Here is a 26785-nt window from a genome sequence, read left to right on the forward strand (position 1 = left end):
TAAGTAAACGAAAGGAAAGTGAGGCTATCACAATCTTATCACCCCCCATCCCTCTCCTCCACTTTTGCAACCATCGTCAAAGCTATCATTTTGACTAACCATAGGTTTATTTATACTACACGAAATTTTTGTAAATGTTCTGATAACATTGCTACTCGAGCCAATTTTCATCCGTGCTCGGACCATGTAGAGGTAGTCCGATAACGGATTAAAGTTGACATGGGTACCAATTACATCCGAGCTGTATCAGACAAAAGAAGTGGACCTGGTATTCATCTTATATTTTTAGCCCACTCTTGTCCACGTTCTTTAGGAAGAAGTATTATCAAACAGAAGCAAATATGAAAGCATAATCCGATCTCAGATTCGCTGGAATTTGTGAGTTAGAAGGCGCCCCCCATCTGGTACCCACCCACCCAAAAGGTAGCAATAGACGCGTGCACGCCGTATTAAGGCTGGTTTGGAGTCGTAAGACCTAATGAAAATCGAAAATCGGAGTCGTAAGCGGAGTCGATCATAAGCTTGACGGAATCGGAGTCGGAAGAATCAGAACGTTTCCATTTCTTCCGATTCCGTTTACGACTCCGTCGCTTATGATCCAGTGAAAACTAGATTGTCGGAGTCGGAAGTAGAAGCGGAAGAACCAACCAACAAGGCCCGGGATCGAACGTTGTAATTGGTTTATTCTTCCGCTTCTGCTTGCGACTCCGACAATTAAGTTGGGACTAGATCGTAAGGAACGGGGTCACAAGCGGAATGGGTGTTCTGCTTCCGACTCCGTCTGTTTGATTTTCACTAGATCGTATCACTCTACGACTCCGACTACGACTCCGTCGCTAGTGAAAACCAGCCTTTAGAGCTGTTTTGATTTCTACCATAAAATGTTTACTCTAACTGATTGGCTGTACGCCAGTATGGAATTATCTGTGGCAGCAGTTCGCCTTAAGAATAGAGAGGTCGGAGGGTATGGACTGGAAATTCCGCGAAATAACCGAGTTCGAATTAGCAGGGTTCAGCTGCTTATAAATTCTCTCAAATCCTTACGACACTCAATTATTGAGTGTCGTGAAACCAAAACTAAAATAATCACTCTAGCCAATCACAAAGCACACAAGCAATCCGGTGAACCAATCAAAACTACAATCAAATACATGAAGCTGGCACGAAGCGGGGGAAAACGTGAGTGAATCAGCCGGGTCGAGATTGGTTTTGGTTTAACTTCTGACTGGATGACAAAGAGGCAAGAAATATCTTAAGCCAATCGCGGAACGCTATAATGCAAAGCCAAAGGAAATACAAACAACTTTCGATGGCGAAGTGAAACTGATTTAATCAGGTTTAACGCCGTCATATGTACAGATGGTAGATTATACATGTTAGAATTACTGGAAAGTAGAGGGAACGCTATACCTCTACCTCTTCCTTTCTTTATTTTTCCTACAACCGATTTAAAGCGTAATGATTCTTGTAACTACTCAGCTCGTTTAGTTTTTACTATTTTGAGTAGTTTTTTTTGCTTATTTAAGTTTAATGTATTCTTTTGCAGCATGATATTCTCTGTATTATGCAAAATAAAATGGTGGTTGTTGATGTTGGAACCTTTCCTATGAACCATGATGTCGACCGTCACAGGGTAGTTGTGTTATGTCGTATGACGTCAATTCCACTCGCGCCTTTTACGGGAAACTTACATAAGATCTCTTTTGGTTTAAACGCTAAAATTTGTAGAAAAGTATTTACAAACGCGCGAAGAAACAGCTCAACAATCGACAACAATGAAGTGTTTTGATTGGCTTACTCAGTTAGTGGAATCGGATTTGGCATGATTTAAAGCGAAGCCTTAATAATCAAATATTTTACATATAATTCTTGTCATTACACAGAAACTGAATGAATCCAGTAATTTCTTACTATCTTACGAGATAATCTGACATTTCATTTCTTATATCCTAAATTCTCTTTCTATATTGCTTGTCAATGGCATTCATCTTCAAATAATTCATGGTATTTTTTTTTCTCCACTGATTTTATACGTATGGTGTTTATGTTTTGAAATTCTTCAGTTTCTCTATCTCCGACACATCAGACATTTTGTTAGCTCCTTCTTTATGTCTCTCTTAACAAGCCCGTAAATAAAGGGATTAAGGGCTGAGTGAGCCAGGAGAAACAGCCACGACAAATTCATGGGCGTTTCTATAGCTGAGTGAGCGATCTTAGCCACATCTGTGACACTGAATGATTGCTTAAAATGAAGATAGGCCGCAAACGCCCAACAGGCAACGAACACTATGATCACTATGCCAAGAACTGTGATAGAACGATCATGGTTTGGATGCCTTGGTTTTGTCTTCAGCGGTACATTTCTGGCGTCAGTGGAGCGTTCGATATCGGAATCTAATCCAACACTTGACATTTCACTTTGAGCCCTGTCTCTCGCAGGTGCCACCGTGAGATTTGGAGCGGTGAATTCTGTTTCTCTTAACGCATCATCGTCACTCATGGCAGTGGAGTAGTTAAAATCCACTTGGTCTTTGAGCCTTTTTTCGCGTTCTTTGTGTCTCTGTATGATGCAGACGATATGTAGATACGCCAGAGGTAATGCAAGGCAAGGAAGCCCTATAAACAAAACAGTCTCGACAATAGTAAACACTTTCATCCCCGTCGCCTGATCTTCAAGGTCTTCGACCAGATACGTGAAGTGAAGGAGGGTTACAATAAAAGGAAGAGCCCAGCATATGATGATAGGAATAAGGTACTGCTTGACGGCAATCACAACGGGGTAGGTCAGCGGACGAGTGACTGACTTGTAGCGGTCCCAGGTCACCACGCACAGACACAGCAGTGATGTATAGACGAAGAACTCGTACATGGCCAGCTGAATTCTTCTGGAACACACTATCCAGTATGTGCATAGTAGCTCAGGGGGTGTCACGAACAGGCCTACGCATAGGTCCGCTATGTTTAAGGACAGAACAAACCGGTTTGACAGGTTGCTTCGAAGCTTGCGCCTAGTTATGAGGAGAAATATCAACGGCGTGTTTCCGAGAATCGTAAAAAATGCCAGGAATACTCGTAGAGTCCAGTACCAGCGGTCAGTTGTAACGTTATATGCATGAAATGCTTCTGCTATTGAAGCGCTGGAATTTTCCATTACAGTAGTTAGTTCCTGAAAAGAGAATCAGGTACAAACAATATCAATACATTGCCTAGATCAGACAGGTAACGAGAATAGATGAACTACCAAATTCGCAACACTGGCATTGCAAAACGTACGATAATCTGTTAGGAAAATTTACATTTTGAGCTTGGGACTAAAAGAGTCAAGCAGTGAAAACGTTTTTTTTTCAGGCTACAATTAGTTTTGTTATCCTAAAACTGTGCTGACTCAAGATGTTGTTCAGCAGTATAGCTCTATAGGAGATTGTGTGATTCAGTTTTTCAAGCTATATGTTTTGCCTGCATTCCTATCACTGACTGATCTCCGACCAGTGGTGACGTAGTGAACAATAATGAGATCTAGTGAGTGAAATAGGCAGGAAGGACACAATTTCTATTATCCTGATGTGTTTCAGGGATAATAAAAGAATTGGGCTGAATTATTAAAGAAAGAAGAGAATCTAAAAGAGCTTGAATTGTTTATAAAGCGTAACTAAGTACTTCTTTTTATCACAAATATGTCAAAGAAGAATATCGTACACTCGCCCCTAACCTTCAAATACAGCGGTCTCTCGTTGCTTCATCGCGGAAAAGATACAGCTGACGGTTCGTGTTGAAAGCGAATGCTTCGCTAAACTTATGTTGTTTAGAATTAGAAAAATTCTTTGCAATCTGCTTCTAGTTTTGCAATTTTCTCTAATTTCCAGACGGTTACGAATGAATGCCACCGATCGTATAAAAACCACATTTATAGCCAGTTTGACTCGGTTTGATTGTTATGGGAACCATTGCTAACCGTTATCCATCAGCTAAGTCAAACCTATTAGCAGCTGGCTGAGGATGTGTTTACTTTTACGAACTTTTCAGACAAAAAGCCTTCCTTTGATCAGCCGAAGCACGTACGAGGTTATTAGGGCGTGGCTACAGGGCCGTAGCTATAGGAGGAGGCAAGGCGAGGCACTGGTCTCGCCAGTTCTTATTTAGAAAGTCTGATGTTAGTAACCACGGACGTGCTGTGAATCTCATGTGCGGTACCATTAACATCTTAAACAGCTCCGACTTGGTTTCAACGAAAAGGAAAAAATGTTTTGTATTAACTAGAGATAAAACATAATGTGTGTGTGATGTGGCGAATGGCAAAAGCTAGAAAGCGTCAGAGCAACTTACAGATTACCGAATCAGTGTATTTCTAGTGCACTGCAAGTTATATTCATTGTGTTTTTAACACAGCTTAGTTTGGAATTGGGCATGCCCTTACGACAGGCCAGCTACTTTTTATGTGGTCCACAATAATATCTTGGTATGATAACCACATTGCTTTTTAGTGTTGCAAAACTATTGAAAGTTTCACAAAAACTTATGGTCTACATCGAAACTATCTTTTAAACAATATGTCTCCTACGACTTAGTTTGCTGTGTTCAGGAAATATTGTTTCTGTATAGAATTTTAAAGACTGGTGAAAACTCGTACATACTTCCTGCTTTACCGCCAAAGTGTCGCTGTGATAGATAAATCTGAAAGGAATGACCAGAGTTGAGGCCGCCGAATCGTTTTTTGTAGATAAGAAGTGATGTTTATTTTGACTATATCAAGGAAGTTTCTATCAACGGACAGCTGTCTGGCGGTGTAACAGTAATATATGCAGGAAACTAGTGAAGATCATAGTATATCATTTCAATAAAAATTTCTTTTGCCAGTTATGACTGAAAATTGTTTCAAATTAAATTTCGCACCAACTTATTTGAAATGGTGTTGTCTAAAACACGAAGAAATAAACCTCAGACGTTCGTAAGGTCCGAGTGTTTTTTTTTTTCAGTCCAATTACTACTATGCTCAAGAAATTGCCGACCTCAACCATTCACTTTGAGTTTATTGACTTCTGTTCAAAAATCCCGCACAGCGACAATTAACGTTCTTGAATCAGCTGGCAAGCGAGCCGGCGGCAAAGTAGATGTCCTCGAAATGTCAACTGTTTGCCATCTGAAAGGTGGTTAATTAAATGAAAGACTGAAGAAACTTTAAAAGCTTTACACATTAGCATCCTATATACTTTTTCTGGGAAAAGATAATGGTTGTTTTACAGAGAAAAAAAAAAAGAAATTTAAATACAGACGAACTCATTCAAATACAACTGAATATACGTGAGTCTACGAGCGAATTGGGGAAATAGCAACTTTCGATGCAGCTTTTTCTAATATGCACGTTGTTCCAGTCTCTAATTTAGCGGGTAGTCTATCCACAGTCAATAACTCATGTCTTTTGTCCTTTTTTTTCAAACTGCGCTTTAATGGTGTTTCATATTGATTACACATCAACACTCTCAGAGCTCGCCCAAAAGTCGGGTCGGTTGACATTCAAATTTTCCCCGTCATTATCGACACGAAGTAGCTCATGAATGTCTAGAAAATAAGGAAAATTATGACTTTCCAATTCTCCAAACTATTACTAAGGGAAATGCAGCGAAATTGATGAGGAGAATTTGCATTTTGATGCTATCCATTAAACTCCTGGGCAGTCGGTAGGAAGTTTTTGATAAAGGGAAAACTTTTAAAACCGTTACTACAAGAATTTACCAGAGTTTCGTCAGACACCAATTTCTTTTTTCAGCATTCAATTTTTTGCAGAATAATTACAGCATCTAAATGGATTCCTGTTACCGCTGTGCTGCATTCAACTGATCAAAAAAAGGTCAGGAAATGAGTTGAAGAAAACACCGCAGGGCATTGAATGTGTTGATCCCAGCACGAGCTAAATTCTTAACATGTCTGATTACTTCCCGGTAGCTTTTCCACCGAATGTTTTTCTTTAATCTCTGTCATTTGAACGAACAGAGGGCCATTAATATTTAATGCTGTCAGTTCATGGTAATTGCAGTCCATCAATAATGGATGACCACTGACTCATTTCTTATTATAAAAGTAATACGACTTTAAGAAACCTTAAGGACAATTCATTAGATTGTCGAAGACTTGGCGTTTAGACTTTTAAATGTTTCCAACAGTGTTTTTCAAATCCAAGTTCCGTCCATGAGCTGACGAATGCTAGGCTTAGAAAAGACAGAGGATGAACTGTGAAATATACTGTTTCAGCGCTCAATTTTTATTTTGTTTGAATCAAATTTTCAATCCTTAGCAACACTGCTGCGTGTTATGAGTTTCTTTGTTTGGAAAGCCTTCCTTTTGAATAATTCAATAGCACAGAAAACAAAATCGCGAAACATTGTAGCGAAATGGCTGTTTCCAGCGGATTTTGGGGGCAACATGTATCACATCAACATCACGGACAATCTAGACGATGAATTTGCATCCCATGGCAACTCGTAATTTCGGACAGAATGTACCGTTTAAATCAGAAGCGTGGCACGATTCAATTCAAACATATTTTTGTAGACAATATTTCACGCAGCTCAGGGAAACAAGAACCTGTCTTTGCAATCTCTACGAATTAAGACACCAAAAAAGATACAAAACACGCAATTCACACTAAGGCTTAAGGACAAAGGAAAGAAAACCTGTCTTGATCAAATGAATTTTCACGAGCTGATCTTTTTTTTACGACAGGGAGATTTCCTCTTAAATAGAAACTGATACCAGGTAGATCGCTTGTTAACAACAGGATATTGCACTAGCGTGCGCTCAAAATAGAATGGGAAAGTACTTACTTGCTTCTTGTTCGAAAACTCTTCGCGCGTGTCTTCCTTGTTGCATACGAAGCGCTTCTCACGAACAAGACTGCTATGACTCATAATATCGAGTATTGCAATAGACGCCAGTAGATTGTAATTGGTCCGCGACTCTCACGTGAGTTATGACCAAGATCTGACAGCTTTCACCGCACGTTCGTGATATGGCTTTTTATTCACTGAGATACATGGCATTAAGTTGTTGTTCTTTCTTCTAAGATCGCTAAAAGCCTCCATAGAAAGACTCACTAATATAATCTTTCTCGTGGAAACGATTTGGAAATATCTCTGTACGCTTCTTTGTTTGCTGTATTCTTTCTATTCAAACTCACAAAATTAAAACTCGTGGAAAAAATTGGTTAGAATATTCCACAAACACCTGCATTTATTTTCAAAATAACATTTTGGTTTTAATTAAAAATGTCATTTGATGGAAAGAAAACGTGTTCGAAAGTTAATAAAGGCAAATATTTTGCAATTAACAGATCCGGACAACTTTTGAACCTTCTGGGTAATAAAAATTACCTTTTACGTGAAGAAGTTGACGTGCCTGTTGGCTGTAGCTAGACATCGCAAACGTATGTTTTTAAATTATCTGAAGTTGACGTTAGGGCTAATTTTAGTTTCCGTACTTTCTCGATTAAAAGCCGGGGGTATGTCTTTCCTTATCTTTAACGCAAAATTAAAAAAGAAATCAACAAACAAGAATAATGAAATGTCGGCAGATACGCAGATTTGTTGGTCAAGAATTAAATTAACTTTGAAGACATAGCGGGAGAATCTAGTAAACAGTGGAAAGGTACACCAGCTTCTTTGTAATGAGGGAGAAAAATCAAACTGTGCTAGTTCATAAATACATTCAATGATCGATGAAAATTGGTTGGAACGAATTGACGGTTTCAAATAGACGTTTATTTATTAAAAAGTCGGCCATTTGGACCTGGGCGTCTATCTGAACTGGGCCCGTAATCCAGCGCCCGTTGATCGAGAAAACACAGTATGTGATTGAACACGTGAGCTATCAACTGTGTAATGTGTATCGCATGCTCGCCTTGCTGTAAGCAGCGAGATGAATAGTCAAATTTAGTCTAGTGGAGCGAAAGGTTCCAGGCATTAAGCCACCAACAGCGAAATAGAAGTAATTTGCGAAACAGTTTGGGACCTGTACATGACAACTTACACGTACAATGATCCTAAGTAAGGAACGAGACTTTAATCATGAATTTCTTCTTAACATTGTCAAAGTAGCTGTGCCATTGTCAATAACAGGACAGACGCATGAAAAACTAACTTCAATTTGTTTTTTTACGATAACAAATTGTCCAATAGGCCACGTTCGATATATCAATATTCTAACATGGCTCCAAGGCTTTCGCGTCAAAATTGCAAATTTTTCAAGTTTCTTTGGTCCCTCAGTTCCCAAAAGAGACTTGGATCAAGAGATTATCAAGGTAAGAGTGTGAACCCCCCATATAGGCCTTCCACCCATTTTTAGACATGGTACCCAGGGCCGGGTTGTTCGAAAGCCGGTTAACGCTAACCCAGGATTAAAAGTTAACCGAATTATAAATTTTTCTAGCTTAGAAATGTTTTTGACCGAAGATATTTTGTGTAGTTTGAGGTTACTCTAGCTCCAAACTGAAGGCCAAACAATATAAACAGAAAACCTCACCGCCCGCGCGATGCGTGGACAACCGAAACGACTTTCTCGAAACTACCCAAGACGAAATGGCGGAAGCTTCATTTTATATGTTTTGGTTTCGTTTCATACCAGAGATATTTTCTGCACTCTCAGCCGCCTCTTTGTTCTGCCGGGCTTCCGTTTGTTTTGTGTTCATTTGGCTGTCCATTATTTTGCCGTTTATTCGGTTTTAGGAAGTTTGATTAAGCAGACTTCAACGGTAGCGGCAGCGAGTACAATGGCTATGTAAGCGTGCGTTATAGTTCTTTGTTCATTTCTTTGCCGTTGTTTTCAAAAGGTCACAAAACAACAACGTGAAATAGCCACATTCTGCATATTCGAGAGAACGTGAACTATACGACGGTCAATTTTTAAAATGTCTCTTTCGAATTTTGAAGCTCTCTTACATATTCTGTTTGGGATATTTCTGACAGTATTTACAAATTGAATGAACTGAATCTAAATTCTAGCGAGATTCGTAGGTTGAATATTAAGTCGTTTCTTAATCGACGTTGTCTTTGGCGTTGTTGCCGTTACTGCTTAAACTGCCTTTTGCTACTTGGGCAGCGAGCGTCTGCCTGCACTTTCGACCATCTGTTTGTTTGGTTGCCTAGCTTGTGTTTGGGCGTTTGTTTACTTTGAACTCGTTTGTCTAAACATTTGTCTGCCGTTCATTCAGTTGTTATTGTTTGAGCAGGGGACATCCGCCTCTTATTTAAACTCATATTAAAGTTTCGAAATGTATTTAAACATACCGAGAACCGAAGCTCCTTTGCTTGTAATCAAAATATCAAAGAAGACATCTCCGCAGCGTTGGATGTTTTCCTTTGCTTTGAAACGAAACGAAACGAAACATAAACAGATCCTCCCCGAAAAAATCCACGCAACGCGCGAGTAACATCGGCGGAAGAACTGGGTACAATGTCTGAAAATAACTTAAGAGGGATTACCTTGGGTATAAGGCCTATATGGGAGATTCACTCTCTTATCTTGATAATCTCTTGACCTAGTCTACAAAGCGAGTTGAGCCATTCCTTTGTTCTATAGCTAGTGCTGTAACACTCCGGTGTTCCCCTAATATCTAGACCTACTCAGTTACTTTCTTCTCAACGGTAAAAGTAAAGTCTGCATGCGAGCCAAGTGGCCCATTAGGCCGGAGCTTATCCCGGTTTCTGTAGCATAAAGCGACTAGGAGTATTTCTACTCCCCCCTGGATGGGATGCTAGTCCATCGCAGGGTTACCCCCAGCATTAAGTTCGCCGGTACCCATTTATACACCTGGGTGGAGAGAGGCACTGTGAGAGTAAAGTGTCTTGCCCAAGAACACAACACAATGTCCCCGGCCGCTCGATCCGGAGACGAGCGCACTAACCATGAGGTCACCGCGCCTCCCCTAATATCTAGACCTACTCAGTTACTTTCTTCTCAACGACAAAGAAAAAATTGCTTCGTAGATGGTTTTAACTTAATCAGATCCTGTTGTATTTCCCGAGGGAACTCCATTTTACAGCTCCACCGCTAGCTTGTCTTATATCTCCAGGGTCGGAAAGTACTCAATATGTGGTCGGAACTGACGCATTCAGAGTGCGATATAATTCTCTTAGGTGAAAAGCTTTCACCCTCCACCCCAGAGCAAAGCCTAATTTTCCTCAACACCTTCGTTGAACCGCCGATTAGGACTCGGACCCACTCTCGTTCCCAGAGCCACGCGAAAAAATCACTTCCGCCGTTGGAGATGTCGAACATGCTCAGACGTTCGGGTTTGCAGTATTCAGGACGTTAATTTCTAACTGTAAATTTGATCGGAGCTTACAGAGGAGGTGGAAAGTTAAACTTTAAGGTGAGAAGTTTCAAAATATTCAGCGTGTATTATATGATTTCTGTCAATGCTATCTGTTCATGCAGTGTCAGACTAATACTGAATCCTGCAATTGCAACCGACATTTTGATCGAATTAAATACAGACGTAATGTAGGTCTTTAGATATTAAAATGTCTTCTAGGATTATTTTACAAAGAAACTTTTTCATCTTTAGATGTGCTATTATCTCTTTGTCGAGCTTTGTCATCTAAAATACAAGTTAAGTTACTTTGATGCGTTTCTGTGGCGTTCGCGATCATTCGCAACGAGTCGTCAGAATTCGGACATGTCATGCTTTTAACGGGTAACTTGGATCCTCTCCCGGGGATCCTCTAACACCTAAAACCCAATTATCGCGTATAATGAAGCACGCTCTAGAAGTTTTAGAAACTAATCGAGGCGAATTAATGATGCATTCATCGGTGCCAGCCCCCGCTTGTTGCGGGAAAGATCGTTTATATGTATTCATGTTTACACAGACGAGTAAACAATGGCACACGCTATGACACAACAGGGCTATCATTAGGTACTAGCTTAGACAATAACTTGTGCTTGTCGTTCGCGCCATCAAAAGTTTTCCTTTAATCTTAATTAACAACAGAGAGCTGCTTTAGCGGTTCTCAGACTATGGACGAGTATATTATAACGTAATGCAAATTCCTCGACATTGAAAATGACCTCTCGATTACTGTCTCAGTGGAAATGTCGTAATCATCATTCCTTATGATAAAAACCGGACAAAGCAAAAGCAACAAAAGTCATTTTCAGTCCACTTGTCTTTTTAGTTGTAGGATAGTGAATTTCACATTTGATTGATTTCAACAGAATTTATATCAAACGTTACCGGTAATGTAAACCCACGTTTAATACTTTATTAGAACGACAGACTACGTTTAAAGGCCTGTCCAAACGGGAAATGTTTGGCAACCAAACATGCTGATGTTGAAGTGAGTGGCCAAACGGTTAAAACATGTTTGATCAAACACAGATCAAACTATGGATACAAGCAGCTGAGCACGCGTGGTACGCGTGCGCGCGCCAAACATGTTTAATACGGCTGTCCAAACGAACAAAACAGCACCCATCAAACACGAGAACAAAAGAAATGTTTAAAGTTGTTTCATCGAATGTTTGATGGTCTTCAAATTTGATCAAACAAGACCAAACACGATCAAACACGATCAGACAGCACCAAGCAAGGTGGCCAAACGGTAAAATGTTTGGTCACCAAACAATGTTTGATGGTGTTTGGTCGCCAAACATTTCCCGTTTGGACAGGCCTTAAGTAAATTCAACAGTTTGAAACCATTTGATGTATACGGTGATTGATTGCACTCTGCAATTATCAAACTCGTTATAGCTACACACATACAAATATACAAACATGTCCTTTGTTCAAGAGTCTGGTCGTTCTAGCGCCAACGGCACTAATTGGGGACCTCGTAGTATTTATGCCAAACAGAAAACAAGTCGAATTAATGGCGACACAAAACAAGAAAATGCATCAATAATCATGAATACCAAATTGACTAATCCTGAGTGTTTTGTTAGCCATGAATAATGAACCTCATTTTCATATAACAGTGAAGGTACTAAATTTCTAGACACACCTTGTCACAGAAATGACTATAATTCGGATAGGGTTATAGAGGGTCAGTTGGACAGACTCAGCATAAAGCTTACCTAAGCACCTCCTATGGAACGCCAGAACTGTCTTATGATACTTTTTTTTTATTATATTGGGTGGTTATGTCATTATATTGAGTAGTTATGTTATTATATTCGGTGATTAACTCATTATACTCGGTGCTTATTCCATTATACTCGGTGCTTATGTCTTTGTATACGGTGTTGTCTTCATTATATTCGGTGCTTATTCCATTATATTCGGTGCTTTCTTCGTTATATTCGGTGCTTTTTTCATTATATTCGGTGCTGTCTTTATTATATTCGGTGCTTTCTTCGTTATATTCGGTTCTAACTTTGTTTGGTGTTTTCTTCATTATTACGGGTACTAACACTATTATATTCGGTGCTCTCTTCCTTATATTCGGTGCAAAGGCCATTATATTCGGTACTTCCTTGTTCGGTGCTTACTTCATTATATTCGGTGCTTACTTCATTATATTCGGTGCTTACTTCATTATATTCGGTGCTTTCTTCGATATGATCGTCACCAGTCTTCGCGAGGGGTCGTACAATTTGGAGGTAGTCTAGGGAAAGCCGGGAAAAACGGGTGTCACGAAAACTCAGACCCCGAAACCTCAGACCCCGAAAACTCAGACCCCTCGAAATTAAAAACTCAGTTGTTATCACCTGAATTGCTCTATGGCCACAATGGGGCGAGATGTTTATCTTCTCCGGTTTATGTTGTCGAGTCGATCGAACGGTGAAACACAAATATTTAACTTCTCAGGTTTATCGCTGTCGCGTCGGTCAAACAGTGAAGAACTAACAAGGTTTAGAACAGCAGCCGACACTGCTTTTCAAAACAGACCTTTTTTATGCAATCGTATGCAGCAAAAAAATGTGTTGTTCTCTGAAACATACTCGTTTGATCGCAATCTGCTTTTTGACTTTATGTGCGTTGCGTGACTGTCGGCCGTAAAAAGTCAACACGTAAAAAGCACGTGAAGGTCGAACCGATTGAACCGCCATGTCTGGTCTTGAAATGTGAGTGAACGAAAATTGAAATGAAGAATACAAAAGCAAAAACCGACACAACGTAGAATGATTTTTTGAAGGTGTACTATATTTCGGCTGGCCAAACCAGCATTCTTCAGGTACAATGGAAGATTTTACATTGGTGCGTGTTTTTATGTAGCCGATATTTACGTAATACCGGACTACGCAAAAGTAATTGATCGTGGAAATTGAAGATAAGCATACGGTAAAATAAAATAACATGATAAAAGAACATAATAAAAGAAAACAAATGGAAACAATTAATATGTTTCTTCGCGGATGTTCAGACCATTAGGATCAATTGTTCTGCCTTTTTGAATTAAAAAAGCTTCCCTGGCCGTACGGATAGAGTCTCGGTTAGAAACGATTTTTTCGATGGGGATTAATTGCATGTCGTTAGCAGTGTGGTTAGGAGAGGACAGGAAATGTTCGGCGGCTGTAGTAGGTTTAGATTTGTTGTTAGGGTTATCTATGGTACGGCGGTGTTCATTAAATCGGTCTTTTAATCGTCGTTTCGTCTCTCCTATGTATTGTAAATTACAGCGGTTACATTGAATCATGTAGATGAGGTTTTTAGTGTCACAGGTCAGGTTGGATTTTATGGCGCGCGTTTCCCCGGTAGAAAAGAAGGTATATGTAGTAAGTCCGTGAGAAATGTAGGGACAAGTAGCACAGTTTTTGCCACAACGGAAAGAACCAGAAGTTGTGTCGGCTTTTGCTTTTGTATTCTTCATTTTATATGTAAAGCCGATTAGATCACTATTGATCCAACGTATACCAGCAGGATCATCGTTCCGGTTGCTTGCTTAAACATTTTATAGAAAATTGAAAACTGGTGCGAAGGCCCCGCCACGAGGCAGATTTAATAATTAACTAATCCAAGCGGTATGAAAAAAAAAACAAAAACAAAAACAAAAACAAAAAAAAAAACAAAAAAAAGAAATAGAAGTGTTTGGTTTGAAACTTATTGTTTCCTGTAAGAAATATTCACTATTCCCGTTATAAGTTGGAACGCAAACATGGCTATCTCTATGTACTCTTTTTTTCTTTTTTTCTTTTTTCTAAATTTTGTTAATTTCTGCGGGTTACGTGCCGACAGTCACGTAACGCACATAAAGTCAAAAGCAGATTGCGATCAAACGAGTATGTTTCAGAGAACAACACATTTTTTTGCTGCATACGATTGCATAAAAAAGGTCTGTTTTGAAAAGCAGTGTCGGCTGCTGTTCTAAACCTTGTTAGTTCTTCACTGTTTGACCGACGCGACAGCGATAAACCTGAGAAGTTAAATATTTGTGTTTCACCGTTCGATCGACGCGACAACATAAACCGGAGAAGATAAACATCTCGCCCCATTGTGGCCATAGAGCAATTCAGGTGATAACAATTGAGTTTTTAATTTCGAGGGGTCTGAGTTTTCGGGGTCTGAGGTTTCGGGGTCTGAGTTTTCGTGACACCCGTTTTTCCCGGCTTTCCCTAGACTACCTCCAAATTGTACGACCCCTCGCGAAGACTGGTGACGATCATATCGAAGAAAGCACCGAATATAATGAAGTAAGCACCGAATATAATGAAGTAAGCACCGAATATAATGAAGTAAGCACCGAACAAGGAAGTACCGAATATAATGGCCTTTGCACCGAATATAAGGAAGAGAGCACCGAATATAATAGTGTTAGTACCCGTAATAATGAAGAAAACACCAAACCGAATATAACGAAGAAAGCACCGAATATAACGAGGGAAGCACCGAATATAATGGAATAAGCACCGAATATAATGAAGACAGCACCGCATATAAAGACATAAGCACCGAGTATAATGGAATAAGCACCGAGTATAATGAGTTAATCACCGAATATAATAACATAACTACTCAATATAATGACATAACCACCCAATATAATAAAAAAAGTATCATAAGACAGTTCTGGCGTTCCATAACCTCCTCCCCTTCCAGCTACATCCTGCACCTAAACAGACGTCATTAAAACATCCTGTATTATTCCAGCACAGGCTGACAGGCGAACACTATTGTGCGTTATGTCGGAGAGAGTGACTACTTCTACTACTACTCGCAAAATGATGAAATTGCTTTATCAGTCACTGTTGTTCTTAGGATTTTCTAGTAACTATTCTCTTAAAAGAGTAGCGTAGTAGGTAAAAATGCTACCAGAATATCTAAATGGCTTATTTCGTCAAACGTAAAGGCGTTACCAAGTTGAAAGGTCATGGTGATATCAAGTTCCCCGGTTCCAGTCGGGCCTGCAGGACAGGCCACTACACCAGAGTACAGTAACTGGCTTGCTGTCGGTCATGCTTTAACAACTGTGCTGTGCCAGGGTCTTCGGCCATTTATAAAACGAGAGACTGAAACTTTCTACAAGATGGTAACATCACGAATTGCAGCTCTTTCAGCTGGACCCTGTGCCTGTGTGCACGTCCCAAGGAGAAAACCAAACCAGTACCACACCAGCTCCTGCCTATGGGCTAATATTCTTCAAACTTATCACCATGGAAACAAACCAAACTGGAAACAAAGTGATCGTACTAAATGGATGGATCCAATCCTGGGCCCCTGGGAAATAGCTAAACTCTTCCTTCCCGATTTGGGAGGACATGTGGATATTACTAGTGTGGACGATATGGACATCACTGGAATCTTAAATCTGATGTACTGGTGCAACGTATTTGCTGTTTCACCTGCCTTAATCAACGAAGTTCGCGAAACACGAAATACAAAGTGGGTGCATGTGCCTAAGCCAGAGTTGAAAGATGTTGACAAAAAGATTGCCTTTGACGCAATTGAAAATTTGCTCCACGATCCTCAGTTAGCCCGCGACCGAGAGGCTCAAAAGGCCCGCCAAGAGATCGTGACACTCAAATACATGTCTGACTTGCACAATGTTGAAGCTCATGTACAGGCCCAGTTTAAAGACGCGATTGTGAACGAAATGGCTGGTATTAAGGGTACTCTCAGCAAGGAATCAAGACGTAACAAAAAACAACGAAGCCAGTTAGAGGGACGTCTTCACAACATGCAAAAAACCTTAGAACATTTAAACGACAGGATAAAAGGTGGTGCTACCTTTACAAGCGTTGTCCAAAATGGCGTGTCATACTTGTGGAATTGTGCGATCAAATATTGTGGAAGAATAAGAAGAACGCTGCTAACTCCTTGGTTGGTGATCCTCGTATTGTGTGGATGTTTCACCATTCTGGATCCAAAATCATACAAAGATGGTAAGCTGTAGTATCAGGATTTTCTGATTTAAGCTTCCAACTGTAGCAAGTCACAAGATAATTGGCCGACATTAAAAAGCAATACAAAAGTCGAATGGAGACCGAAAACGTTTGCCACTTGTCAACCATTCTGCATGGCGCGAGTAAAACTAAGACTAGAATCATTGGTCATCATTTCACACTGACGCGTGCTTGAGGCCGATCAACTTTGCCGTGGTTTTGTTCCGAATAATGAAAACACACATGCAGTCTCGTTCCCAGTTATGTTTCGGGGCAAAAACTGTAGACACTGTAGGAAGGCTAGGGGAAGGCTCCGAGAACTAAAGGTTAGGGACTGAAAAAACAGTCTGAACTAAGCGAACCGAACAACAGAGAACTGATTAAACCATAAAATCGTATCTTGTTTAAGGCTTACCAGATGTTACTTGAAGGCTAAACTAAACCAAATTCTTTGCAAGGCTGGAACTGCCAAAGGACAGATTTGTTGGCCTAGCTACAATATATACAAAAATATACAATCGTAGATAAAGCTAGATAAAAGTTCAAAGGGCATCTGTTTTAAAACGGCTTACATCACGAACCCATTTTTTTTATATACTTCATTTATTCCAGGATGCCCCACAGAGGACGCTAGTGTGCCTTTTGAAACCAAAGATATTAACATGTCCGACTATTTGAATACAGCCCGTGCAGAAAACTTCATGGGTCGTCAGTGGCTGTACCGCGAAGTCGAAAATGCACTTCTTGCGAGCGATGTTTCTGGTGTTCTGATAATAGGAGATCCAGGTGCGGGAAAATCTGCCCTGTCATCCCAACTTATCTGTTCGAGGACGTCAAGTTCTTTGATCCATGCTCGTATTCTAGGCTACCACTTGTGTAAGCACGCGGACAAAAATACACAAATGACGGGAAAGTTCGTTCGAAACTTGGCAGAGATGATAGCTCGCAGGCTGCCGGAATATGGCTATCTTGTTTCCAACAGCACCTATATTCAACGCTCATTTGTTCTTGATTGCATCCAAAATCACGATCCCGTGGGTTGTTTTGAACAAACAATTTTGACACCTCTGAGGAACTTGAAGAACGAACCGAAAGAAAACTGGTACATCGTGCTAGATGCCTTAGATGAATGCCTTGCACAAGGTGAAACAAGTCACAGCATTGTTTATCTGCTAAACAACAAGATTCCTCGATTTCCGAAGTGGTTGAAGCTCATAATGACTTCACGAAATGAATCTGATGCTTCTCCGCATTCAAGCAAAATAAAAGAGTTAATTATCGATCCAGAAGACTCTAGGAATCTTGAGGATATTGAGCTGTTTTTGATCTCGAGATTTTATCAAGCTAGTCCTTTGCTCAACCATGTAAAATTGTGGTTTGGAGACGACAGCGTGAAAAGTACTTCAAAGTTAGTCTCTACTTTGCTTAGTAAAAGTCAAGGAAACTTTCTTTTTGTGAAAGAAGTGCTTCGTCATTGGGAACTCTCAAGACACGAGTTAAGTGATGCGTATGCATTGCCAAGAACATTAGGAGACCTCTACCATAGTTATTTTGCAAGGCTTTACCCTGATACTAGAAGAGGAAGCTTTAACCCTGTTAGACGTGTGTTGGAACTCTTGGTTGCCACGTTTGAACCATTAACACGAAAAGAGCTCTTTGATATTCTTAGAATGAACGAAAGAAACCTAGAGGAGGAGTATGAATTTCAAAGTAGACTAAAGGAACTGGGTCATTTTCTGAGATACGGAGAAAACAATACAGTAACACTGTATCACTTATCGTTAACTGAGTGGCTTGTAAGTGAGAGCAACAGAAAATTTCGCGTAAGTAAAAAGATGGGACACGAAAAATTATGTGATTACTACTTTAGTCTCATTCGAGATGGCGATAAATCTACATTGTCCAAGTACATTCTCACTTTAGCACAACACATTGCATTTGGGGGATGGAGAGCAGCATACGTTGAAGAATTCCTCCATTTTCCTTCACAGACTGTCAATTCCTCGGATCCGCAAAACAACAGGACTCTGTTACATCTCGCTGCAACAATTAACAGTACAGATGTGCTGGAACTGGTATTGCGGCATTTCAGTGATGTTGACTGTGTTGATAACCGTGGAATAACGCCTGCATTTCTGGCGGCAGAACATGGACTTGTGGACAACTTGGCATTTTTGGTGAGAAAGGGAGCCAAAGTTAATCGAAAAACAAACTCAATCATTGCCATGTTCAAAAATGATGTAAAAGCTACCTTCCAGCATGCAAAATTTGGTTCTTTTGAATTTGGATTTCCCGACATACATGTACACACGCCCGACTTTCAGTCCAAATCCAGATTTTTTGGTGCCACTCCACTTCACGCGGCCGCTCAAGGAGGGCACGTCAACGTTGTTCGTTATCTCCTTGAAAAGAACGCTTTCATTTCGACATTTAATTGTGCTCATCAGAGTCCAATTCAGTTAGCAGCTGAAAATGGACATGTAGAGGTTGTTAAAACTCTACACGAAGCAGGTGCAGTAGCAGATCAAACTGCTCTTCATCATGCTGCAGCGAATAATAGACTGGAAGTAGTAAAGTTTCTTTTAGAGAACGGTGTCAAAGATACGTGCTTGAGATGCGACGGCTCGTTTTATTGGCTGAAGAAAAAACATCGCCTTCAAAGTAATTCGCCTCTTCATTTTCCACTGAAAGAAAATTGTATTCCCCAAGAAGTGCTTAATCATAGCATTTTTGAGATGTGCATTGACTGGGAAAGAAACTGGGACGAGCTAGAAGGCGTTAGTTATGGAGAATTGTTTGATGACAAACATTTAATTCTATGCCATACTGCACTTCATGCAGCTGTTGCGTCAGGACACAAAGATGTCGTTTATCAACTCATTTCTGAACAAATAAACGCGCTCAACTGTTATGATTATTCGGGAAGAACACCACTGCATGAAGCCGTACGTAAAAATGATACACAACTAGTTGACATTTTGCTCCATAAACAACCACACAAGACAAATTACAAGTGCTATCACTGGCAAAATGTGGACACTCAAATGGCTTCAGGGACATTTGTATTGTCCGGCAAACTTAATGTTGAGGAATCAATTGATTATCACAAAGATATCTGCCATTGTGGATACACTCCTCTTCATCTCGCAGCACGGTATGGCCATGAAAACCTCGGAATATCCCTCATCTTTCGACACGGGGCACACGTTCAAGTTCAGGATTGTAGTGGAGCAACACCTTTCCATGTAGCAGCTTGTCATAATCAGCAAGGTTTTGTGTCCATACTTTCTCATTCGAAGGTTGGGGGCGATATTAACTGCAAAGCTGTGAACGGATCTACTCCTCTTCACAGCGCCGCAGCGTGTGGCGCTGTCGAGGTCATCGGTGATTTGCTTTACTTTAAAGCAAACCTTAGTGCTGTTGATGATAATGGCCTGACGCCACTACACTATTCGATTCTTAACATTAAATCAAGTCAGTTTGTTCAAAGAGTGTTAGTAAATGACAGTTGTTCAAATGGATCTCTTAAACTGGTTAAAATAGACAGACGAGGTCATTTGGCTGCATTTTTTGAAGAAGACAATCAAATCAAAAATACGGACCGTTTTCCTTGGTTAGACGCATTTCTCAATTTGGTTCTTTGGGGTTCCGACATTGATGCCGTTGATATAAGAGGAAGAACACCACTGCACGTTGCTGCATACAATGGTTTAGCTGATGCCGTCAACATTCTCCTACAACGAAATGCGACACTTGATATACAAGACAAACAAGGCAAAACACCGCTTGATATAGCGGTTGACAATGCAACAGTTTTACCCAAAATTTTACCGTTCTTTTTAGCGACGGAATTTCATGATTTGCGTCAGTCTTTATGTGATCATGAGATGGTTGTTTACCTTCTTTTGCATTATGGCGCCTCATTCAAGAAATGTAAACGTTCAGGAGGAAGCTTGCTTCATAGAGCAATCATAAACCAACAACCGTACAGCGCACAACTGCTGCTGCTGAAGGGAGCCAGTTTAACATGTAAAGACAGTTTTGGTCGAACACCCCTTGTAAGTTACCTGCACAATGGCGGAAACTGGATAGATGTGGTCCTCAAGCATTTTAATGTGTCAGTTGTTATAAAATGTGGAAAGCCTTTCAATGTTTCAGTTTTTCATCTCCTGTGTTACCGGCCACCGACAGTATCAGACGACCATTTCTTTGAGTATAAACGATGTGATAAATGTGGAGAATGCGATCCTTCAGAAAGTAAATTGCGGAAGGGTCCCCTGGCTAAAGCCATCGAAAGGCACCCGTTAAAGCACAGTATCATAAATTCCTGTTTGGATTCCGAGGGATTTACACCTTTACACAGAGCTGCACAAGGGGCAAATCTAGTAGCTATTCGCTACCTCCTTGCGAATGGTGCAAATGACTCGATTTTAAGTCCACAAGGACTTGATGCCTTATCACTAGCTATTCTTTACGCTGGTGGCAATTTCTGGAGACTATCGTTATTTAACAACTGGAGTGAACAAGTACTTGGAATAACTAGGGCCTCTGACGCTGCAATTGAACTTCTTCGCCACGCAATGAAGACTCGTGGATACCAAGTGAGATGTGACTTCAGTAAACCAGAACTGACATTGTATCATTTAGCAGCCTCGCGTGGTCTGGTGAAGTTCATAGAAGAATTATTCAATGAGAGGAAGTTTCATCAGTTAGATGTGGACTGCCCTAATGCGGATGGAATAACACCGATGTACCTGGCAAAGTTTTTCGGAATTCAAGTGGAAAGTGGCATCTACAATCCCTGGGAACACGTCATCAGCATCATTGAAAGTTATGGGGGAAAGATGCGATACCCGAACAAGGATGCTGAATATAAATTAATCTATAACCGCATACACGGCTACTTTCCCGCAAATGTTACGCTAGATATTAGGCCTGATATTCGTCATTTCGTTTCATCTCTTTTGTTGTTGTATGAAAAAACAAACAACGATTCATTTTATTGTGGTTTACGTGGACTTCGTAAGACCATTGGCGAAATTCCTTCATCAATGGCATTGATTTGGTATGAGATAGCGGCAAGCCAGATGGACGAAGGGCTTGCAACTAGTCATTTGGTCAAACAGTGTTTCAGGAAACAATTGGAATTTAATCGACATTTCACAAACTTAATACTACGTCAACCAGCCTACCAGGATTCCATTTTTAAGATCAGGAAGGAGGCAAAACTTAATTTGATCCACAAAGAACTGCACAACTTAATGAAGACGCGACACAAGGAACTCTTTGGAGTCTTTGCCTGTGCTAAATCGTTGATGTACAGACTTCAACCACGTTTTGACGGGAAAAGGTTGGAGATTCTTATTCGGCAGTATGAAGAAACTCCTCCTTTGTCATTTTACCTAAATCGGATTTGCAAGGCCTTCGAGCATGCCTCTGATATATTACACCCAGTTCGGAAAGGACGACTTTCGCGTTTTGAACACCTTTTTTTATACCCTAAATTTTTCAACGAGCGAATCAACTTCGTCACAGGAAGTTCTGCTATTATTGGTCTCAGAATTGAGTGGCCCTTGGACTTTTTTGTGAAGCTTTTCTTTGGTCACTTTTGGCGATATGATTACGTAAATACTCTCCAGGTAGGAATAGAGCAAGATAACTCAGGCGTCCCACTCTACACGGACGAAGAAAGACGGATTCTTCAGACTCTGCAGTAGCAAAAGACATTCTTTTCACGTCAGGCCAAGAAAGGACCGAGGAAAGAAATGCTGTAACGTTAGTCACTACTTCACCACGTCAGCTGTTGTTTTAGCAAACCACGACGGCGACGGCGACGAGAGCGTCACTAAACAAAAGGTTTAACGAGAAGAACAATGACTATGCACGTGCGTTTTGAATCTTGATACATTTCCTCGCAGTCCTCTGCAAAACATCACCGTGAAATGACCAAGTTCAACGTATTTTGGAAAATGCGAACCGCAATGGCTAACTTTTCGTATCTTCTTTTGGAATTGAACGCTGTCGGTGCATGTTTAGCCTGAGCAAGTTTTTAGATCGATAGGCGCACTAAACTGACAGATTTACAGAGTTGCGACATTCGAAGGTAAATATAAATTCACTTTTTACAAGGCGTCGTCCCCGCCATCGCCGTCGTCATTGCTAAAACTCCCTATTGATTTAATTACAACCGAGTCTCAAAGAAGGATAAGAAGAACAGATAGTTGACGACAGATATGTTAAGGAAATGTTGCTCCAGCTGTAGTGCCGATCCGATGATATCGACGCATTCGATGTTGGTCTAATTGAAATCTGTGGTGGTTAGTTTGTCAGACGAACGCTGAAGCAGTTGAAGGCCTGGGTCAGGAATGTGAAGGGGAATTATGGTTGGGCAGCTATATCTCTGGTTATATTTGCTTAACTAAACTGAAATTCTCCCTGACTCATCAGAAACACCAAATCTACCTCAAAATGTCAAGGGCGTTAAAACCTTAGTGTGTGTTAAATTTGCTTTCATTGTCACATATGTCTTTAGAGGAATAGCTACGAAATTATATTTAACAATTATTCGCCTCAGGCGCGGTGAACATTGGTGAATAATTGTTAAATATAAGGAATCGCTTGACCAATCAGATTGCTGGAAACTCTTTGATCAGCTCTGAAATTATACTAATTACTAGTATAAGTATTTGACCCGACCCTTAAACTGCTTAGAAAACATTTATGTTTTTGATTACCTCCACAAGGAGTCACTGACCTTAAGGAGCTTAGAGATGTAGACATAGATGCCTATTTTTTTAATAATAGGGAGTCTAATTTACCCAAACGACGAAGACGATGGCAACGGGAACGTCAACAGACAAACGGTTGAATGAGGGGAAGAATGGACACGAATCTTCTTACATGTTTTTGGCGTCCTCTCCAAAACAACAACGTGAAATGACTAAATTTGCGTTTTTCGGCCGAAAAGATAAACCCCAACGATAAATTATCAGTATTGCAATTTTGAACTGAATTCTGTATTTACGTATCGAGCTAAGGATTGTGATACGGATAGACACACTGACTGGAAGATCTCAGAGATAAGTGAAGTTCTTAAGTAGCTATCAATCACTTTTGCATCCGAGTTTGCCCTCAGCGGTCAACGTTGTGGCTAGGTTAACTCCCTAATACTGAACCTACTTGAGTCCCTGAGCCCGGTTGTTCAACTGAAGCACTATTAAGAGCAGCATGTTTGTCGTAAAACTCACTTAACTCCACTGACAGTTTCCATGGGCAACCCCAAAATAAACAATCCCCAAAAATGTAAAGTGAAATTGGCTGTCTTCATGAACAGTTAGAAGCTAGAGTCAAGTTCCATTACCTTTTAAAAATGCTTGATTCTACTTTGTTCACTCAGTCGTTACTGTCACGTTCGAATACTGCGTAGTATCGGTCACGCCAAAACACTGCAGACCGTGCAGACTGAGTAAGTTTCCCATACAAAGTCTTGTACGCGTTTGTCTATTGAATCAAAAGTCAAATACTGCGCTTGTGCAGCCTGTGGATAAATTGCAAACTTTCAGATATATTTAACACTATTTTGTAACTAGACCCAAAAGAAGGAGTCACAATGAAAAGCCCAAACAAGTGTCTGCAGTCTGCACGGTCTCCACTGTTTTGGCGTGACCGATTCGCGGCATTCGAACGTGAGAGTAGTGAACAAAGTCGACGCAAACAAATAAAATCAAGCACTTTTTAAAGGTAATAGAACTTGACTCTAGCTTCTAACTGTTCATGAAGACAGCCAATTTCACTTTACATTTTTGGGGATTGTTTATTTTGGGGTTGCCCATGGAAACTGTCAGTGGAGTTCAGTTGGTTTTACGACAAACATGCGGTTGGCATGTGCATGGAATCTATAGCATCGGGTAGGTCATGGAATATTAAACATTTCTTCTTTTAGAGGTTTCCAAATCTGGGTCCAGCTTCTTTTGAAGGTTAATCCTAGAAGACGACTCTTCTATAAATATAAATATTCAGGTAAGTATCGGCTAACATACTTCAAGTTTGTAAATTTCACTGGACTTCGTTAACGGTCATTGACTTCAATTCTCAGCAAACAAAGCTATTGCGTCAAAATGCGCCCTTTAGCTCCTTCTTTGACCCTGTAAGATTTCATATCTGGAAATAGTTTCTTGCAATCATGGTTTCGGAGAGATATCACTAGAAATTGTTTCAAAATAACGGAACGTTTGCTTTTCTTCCGGGTTTTCTTGCAGTAATCGCTTTCGTTACGCTCGGGTCAAAGGTCACGTTTTCAGGACGAAATGCTGCATTTAGTTCGCTATCTCAGCGCTCGCGATTTTATTTACCCAAAAATTTTATTTCAGTAATTTGAAGAAGAAACAATGCTCTTTCAGACCAAACTAGTCATTTTGGGAAAAGCCGTGTACCAGAACGCCTTTTTAGTATTTGAAAATAGGCTAAATGTAGACCTCTTGTAAAGCTGTCTTGGGTCGTTAATTTAGAAAATTCGTCAAATATTCAAGTTCCAATCAAATCACGATCTATTTAGCTCTAAATAGACAAGAAAGGAAGTACAAATACGACGTGCAATCAGTTTGTAATGAAGATTTTTACTTTTGAGTTTACGAGCCTCTGAATATACCGCTCATTTTCGATGGATTTTGGCCGATTTTGGGCATCGAAACGAAAAAATTGCGGAAAAAATTTTTTTTTGATTTATCGAACTTAAAACAATATTTTTGTAACTAGTGCCCGTAGGACTTCATTCTGTGCGAGTTTGAAGAAATTCGATTTTTTCGCTATTTCCAAGTCTAGTTGATATTTAGGCGAAGCTGCTCTTAAGCTTTAGAAGAAACAAAACACAAACCGCGGTGATAAACATGGAACCAAAACGCATGTTAAACAAAGTTAATTTCCTTGACGTTTCGTATGTACAACATACATCTTCAGGAGTGACCATTTTTAGGGTTCCAAAGTAAAGTAATTACCCAGCAACTTAAATCTTGTATCTATAGGTTTTATGGTTGTTTTAACGTTAAAATAATTTTCCGAAACACCCGCCGAATCAAATCTTTTTTCCCGTACAAGGACAGGTTCAGCCGTTCTCAGATGTCTAAGGTGGTTTACAAGGCAAGCTGCTGGGACTGTGATGATTTTTATATAGGAAAAACAAAGCGTCGACTACACGATAGAAAAACTGAACATTTTAAGGCCCTTGCTAAAAGCGGTCACACCTCAGCCATTGCGGATCACGTTACTTCCACGGGTCATAATATTAAATGGGACAATTTTGATATCTTAGCAACTGGTAGGTCAGATATACATTGTAAAATTAAGGAAACATTGTTAATTCGTGATTTAAAGCCAGCCTTGAATGAAAACGTTGGCAGTGAAAAACTTTTTCTTTACTAGCATTTTGTATTGTTATTATTATTATGGTAATTTTTTTTTTTTTTCACTCATCTGTTTGTTATTAACTATTAGTCTTGTTACATATTATTAGATACCAGTCTTTTTCTTTCTCTTCGCGTTTAAATTTCGATTGTAATGTTGATGTTAATGATGTATGTTGTACATACGAAACGTCAAGGAAATTAACTTTGTTTAACATGCGTTTTGGTTCCATGTTTATCACCGCGGTTTGTGTTTTGTTTCTTCTAAAGTTACGATGGCCAAGGAAAAAGAGTTTTCACTATTAAGCTGTCAAAGGAATAGCTTGAGTTTTTCATAAGTTAAGTTTTGTGACTTCAGTGAAGATCTCTGTTATTATGTTTTGTCCTTCAGTTTGATCTCAAACTCCATAAAACATTCGGACTCACAAACTTTATTTTGCTGAGAGAGATTAACTTTCCGGTTAACTTTTTACCCTAGATAAGCGTCAAGCAGCTTTCGAACAACCGGGCACTGATTGTACTTACAATATACTGTGAACAGTATCTCTTTTGCTCTAAAAAGAAGGACACAAACACTAGCCTAACAATGGGCGAACGGCTTAGCTACTCGCCCCCTGGAACATCGTGCTACTTCGCTCGGTGTCTGCGTTCTTCCCGAGTATTTAGAGCAACAGAGAGACTACTCGCAGTCTATACTTACAGTAGAACCTACTTAAGGAACCATTCCTTTGACATGACCTCACATGAACGGCGCGGAATTGGTCTCGGTCAAATGAACTGTTTTGCAAAATCTCATTTTTCATCTCTTGTTACATGGACCTGCTGAGCAACCACTTGATGGAAATCATTGTCAACTGGCTAGTTGGCTCATGACGCCCAATATAAACAAACATTGAAAGTGAAAACTCTATCCTGCATAATCACCAAACAAAATTTGCAGAAAATTGCATGTTACTCAGAGCAACATTGACACAAAGCATTGGGTTAATCGATTATTTCACTTAAACGGGAACGGACTGGAATAGAACTGAAAGTGTAAGTGGAGAGCAATGTAGTACGGGGTGTTCAGTTGTAGTTAA

At 40.1% G+C, this 26785-nt stretch overlaps 2 protein-coding genes across 2 annotated transcripts; one reads left to right on the forward strand and one right to left on the reverse strand.

Moving 5' to 3' along the window:
• Positions 1 to 61: 61 nt before the first annotated feature.
• LOC145492003 (putative G-protein coupled receptor No18) lies at positions 62 to 7323 on the reverse strand. The gene is made up of 2 exons (XM_081471316.1): positions 6819 to 7323; positions 62 to 3166 (listed from the first exon to the last, which is right to left on the reverse strand). Exons 1-2 carry the CDS (start codon positions 6900 to 6902, stop codon positions 2069 to 2071), a joined length of 1182 nt encoding a protein of 393 aa, XP_081327442.1. The 5' UTR covers positions 6903 to 7323; the 3' UTR covers positions 62 to 2068.
• Positions 7324 to 9870: 2547 nt separating this feature from the next.
• Positions 9871 to 22102, forward strand: LOC145476567 (uncharacterized). The gene is made up of 3 exons (XM_081455403.1): positions 9871 to 10360; positions 15276 to 16308; positions 16921 to 22102. The coding sequence occupies exons 2-3, from the start codon at positions 15297 to 15299 to the stop codon at positions 22023 to 22025; spliced, it is 6117 nt and encodes a 2038-aa protein (XP_081311529.1). The 5' UTR covers positions 9871 to 10360; positions 15276 to 15296; the 3' UTR covers positions 22026 to 22102.
• The last annotated feature ends 4683 nt before the right edge of the window (positions 22103 to 26785 follow it).

Source organism: Orbicella franksi, chromosome 1, assembly GCF_964199315.1.
Source record: "Orbicella franksi chromosome 1, jaOrbFran1.1, whole genome shotgun sequence".
NCBI classification, from domain to species: domain Eukaryota; kingdom Metazoa; phylum Cnidaria; class Anthozoa; order Scleractinia; family Merulinidae; genus Orbicella; species Orbicella franksi.

Coding starts and splice junctions, on each gene's coding strand:
- LOC145492003 (XM_081471316.1), bottom strand. CDS start 6,902: ATGAGTCATAGCAGTCTTGTTCGTGAGAAGCGCTTCGTATGCAACAAG. Junction 3,167..6,818: donor AGTTTTCGAACAAGAAGCAA/GTAAGTACTTTC, acceptor TTCTCTTTTCAG/GAACTAACTACTGTAATGGA.
- LOC145476567 (XM_081455403.1), top strand. CDS start 15,297: ATGGTGATATCAAGTTCCCCGGTTCCAGTCGGGCCTGCAGGACAGGCC. Junction 16,309..16,920: donor TCCAAAATCATACAAAGATG/GTAAGCTGTAGT, acceptor CATTTATTCCAG/GATGCCCCACAGAGGACGCT.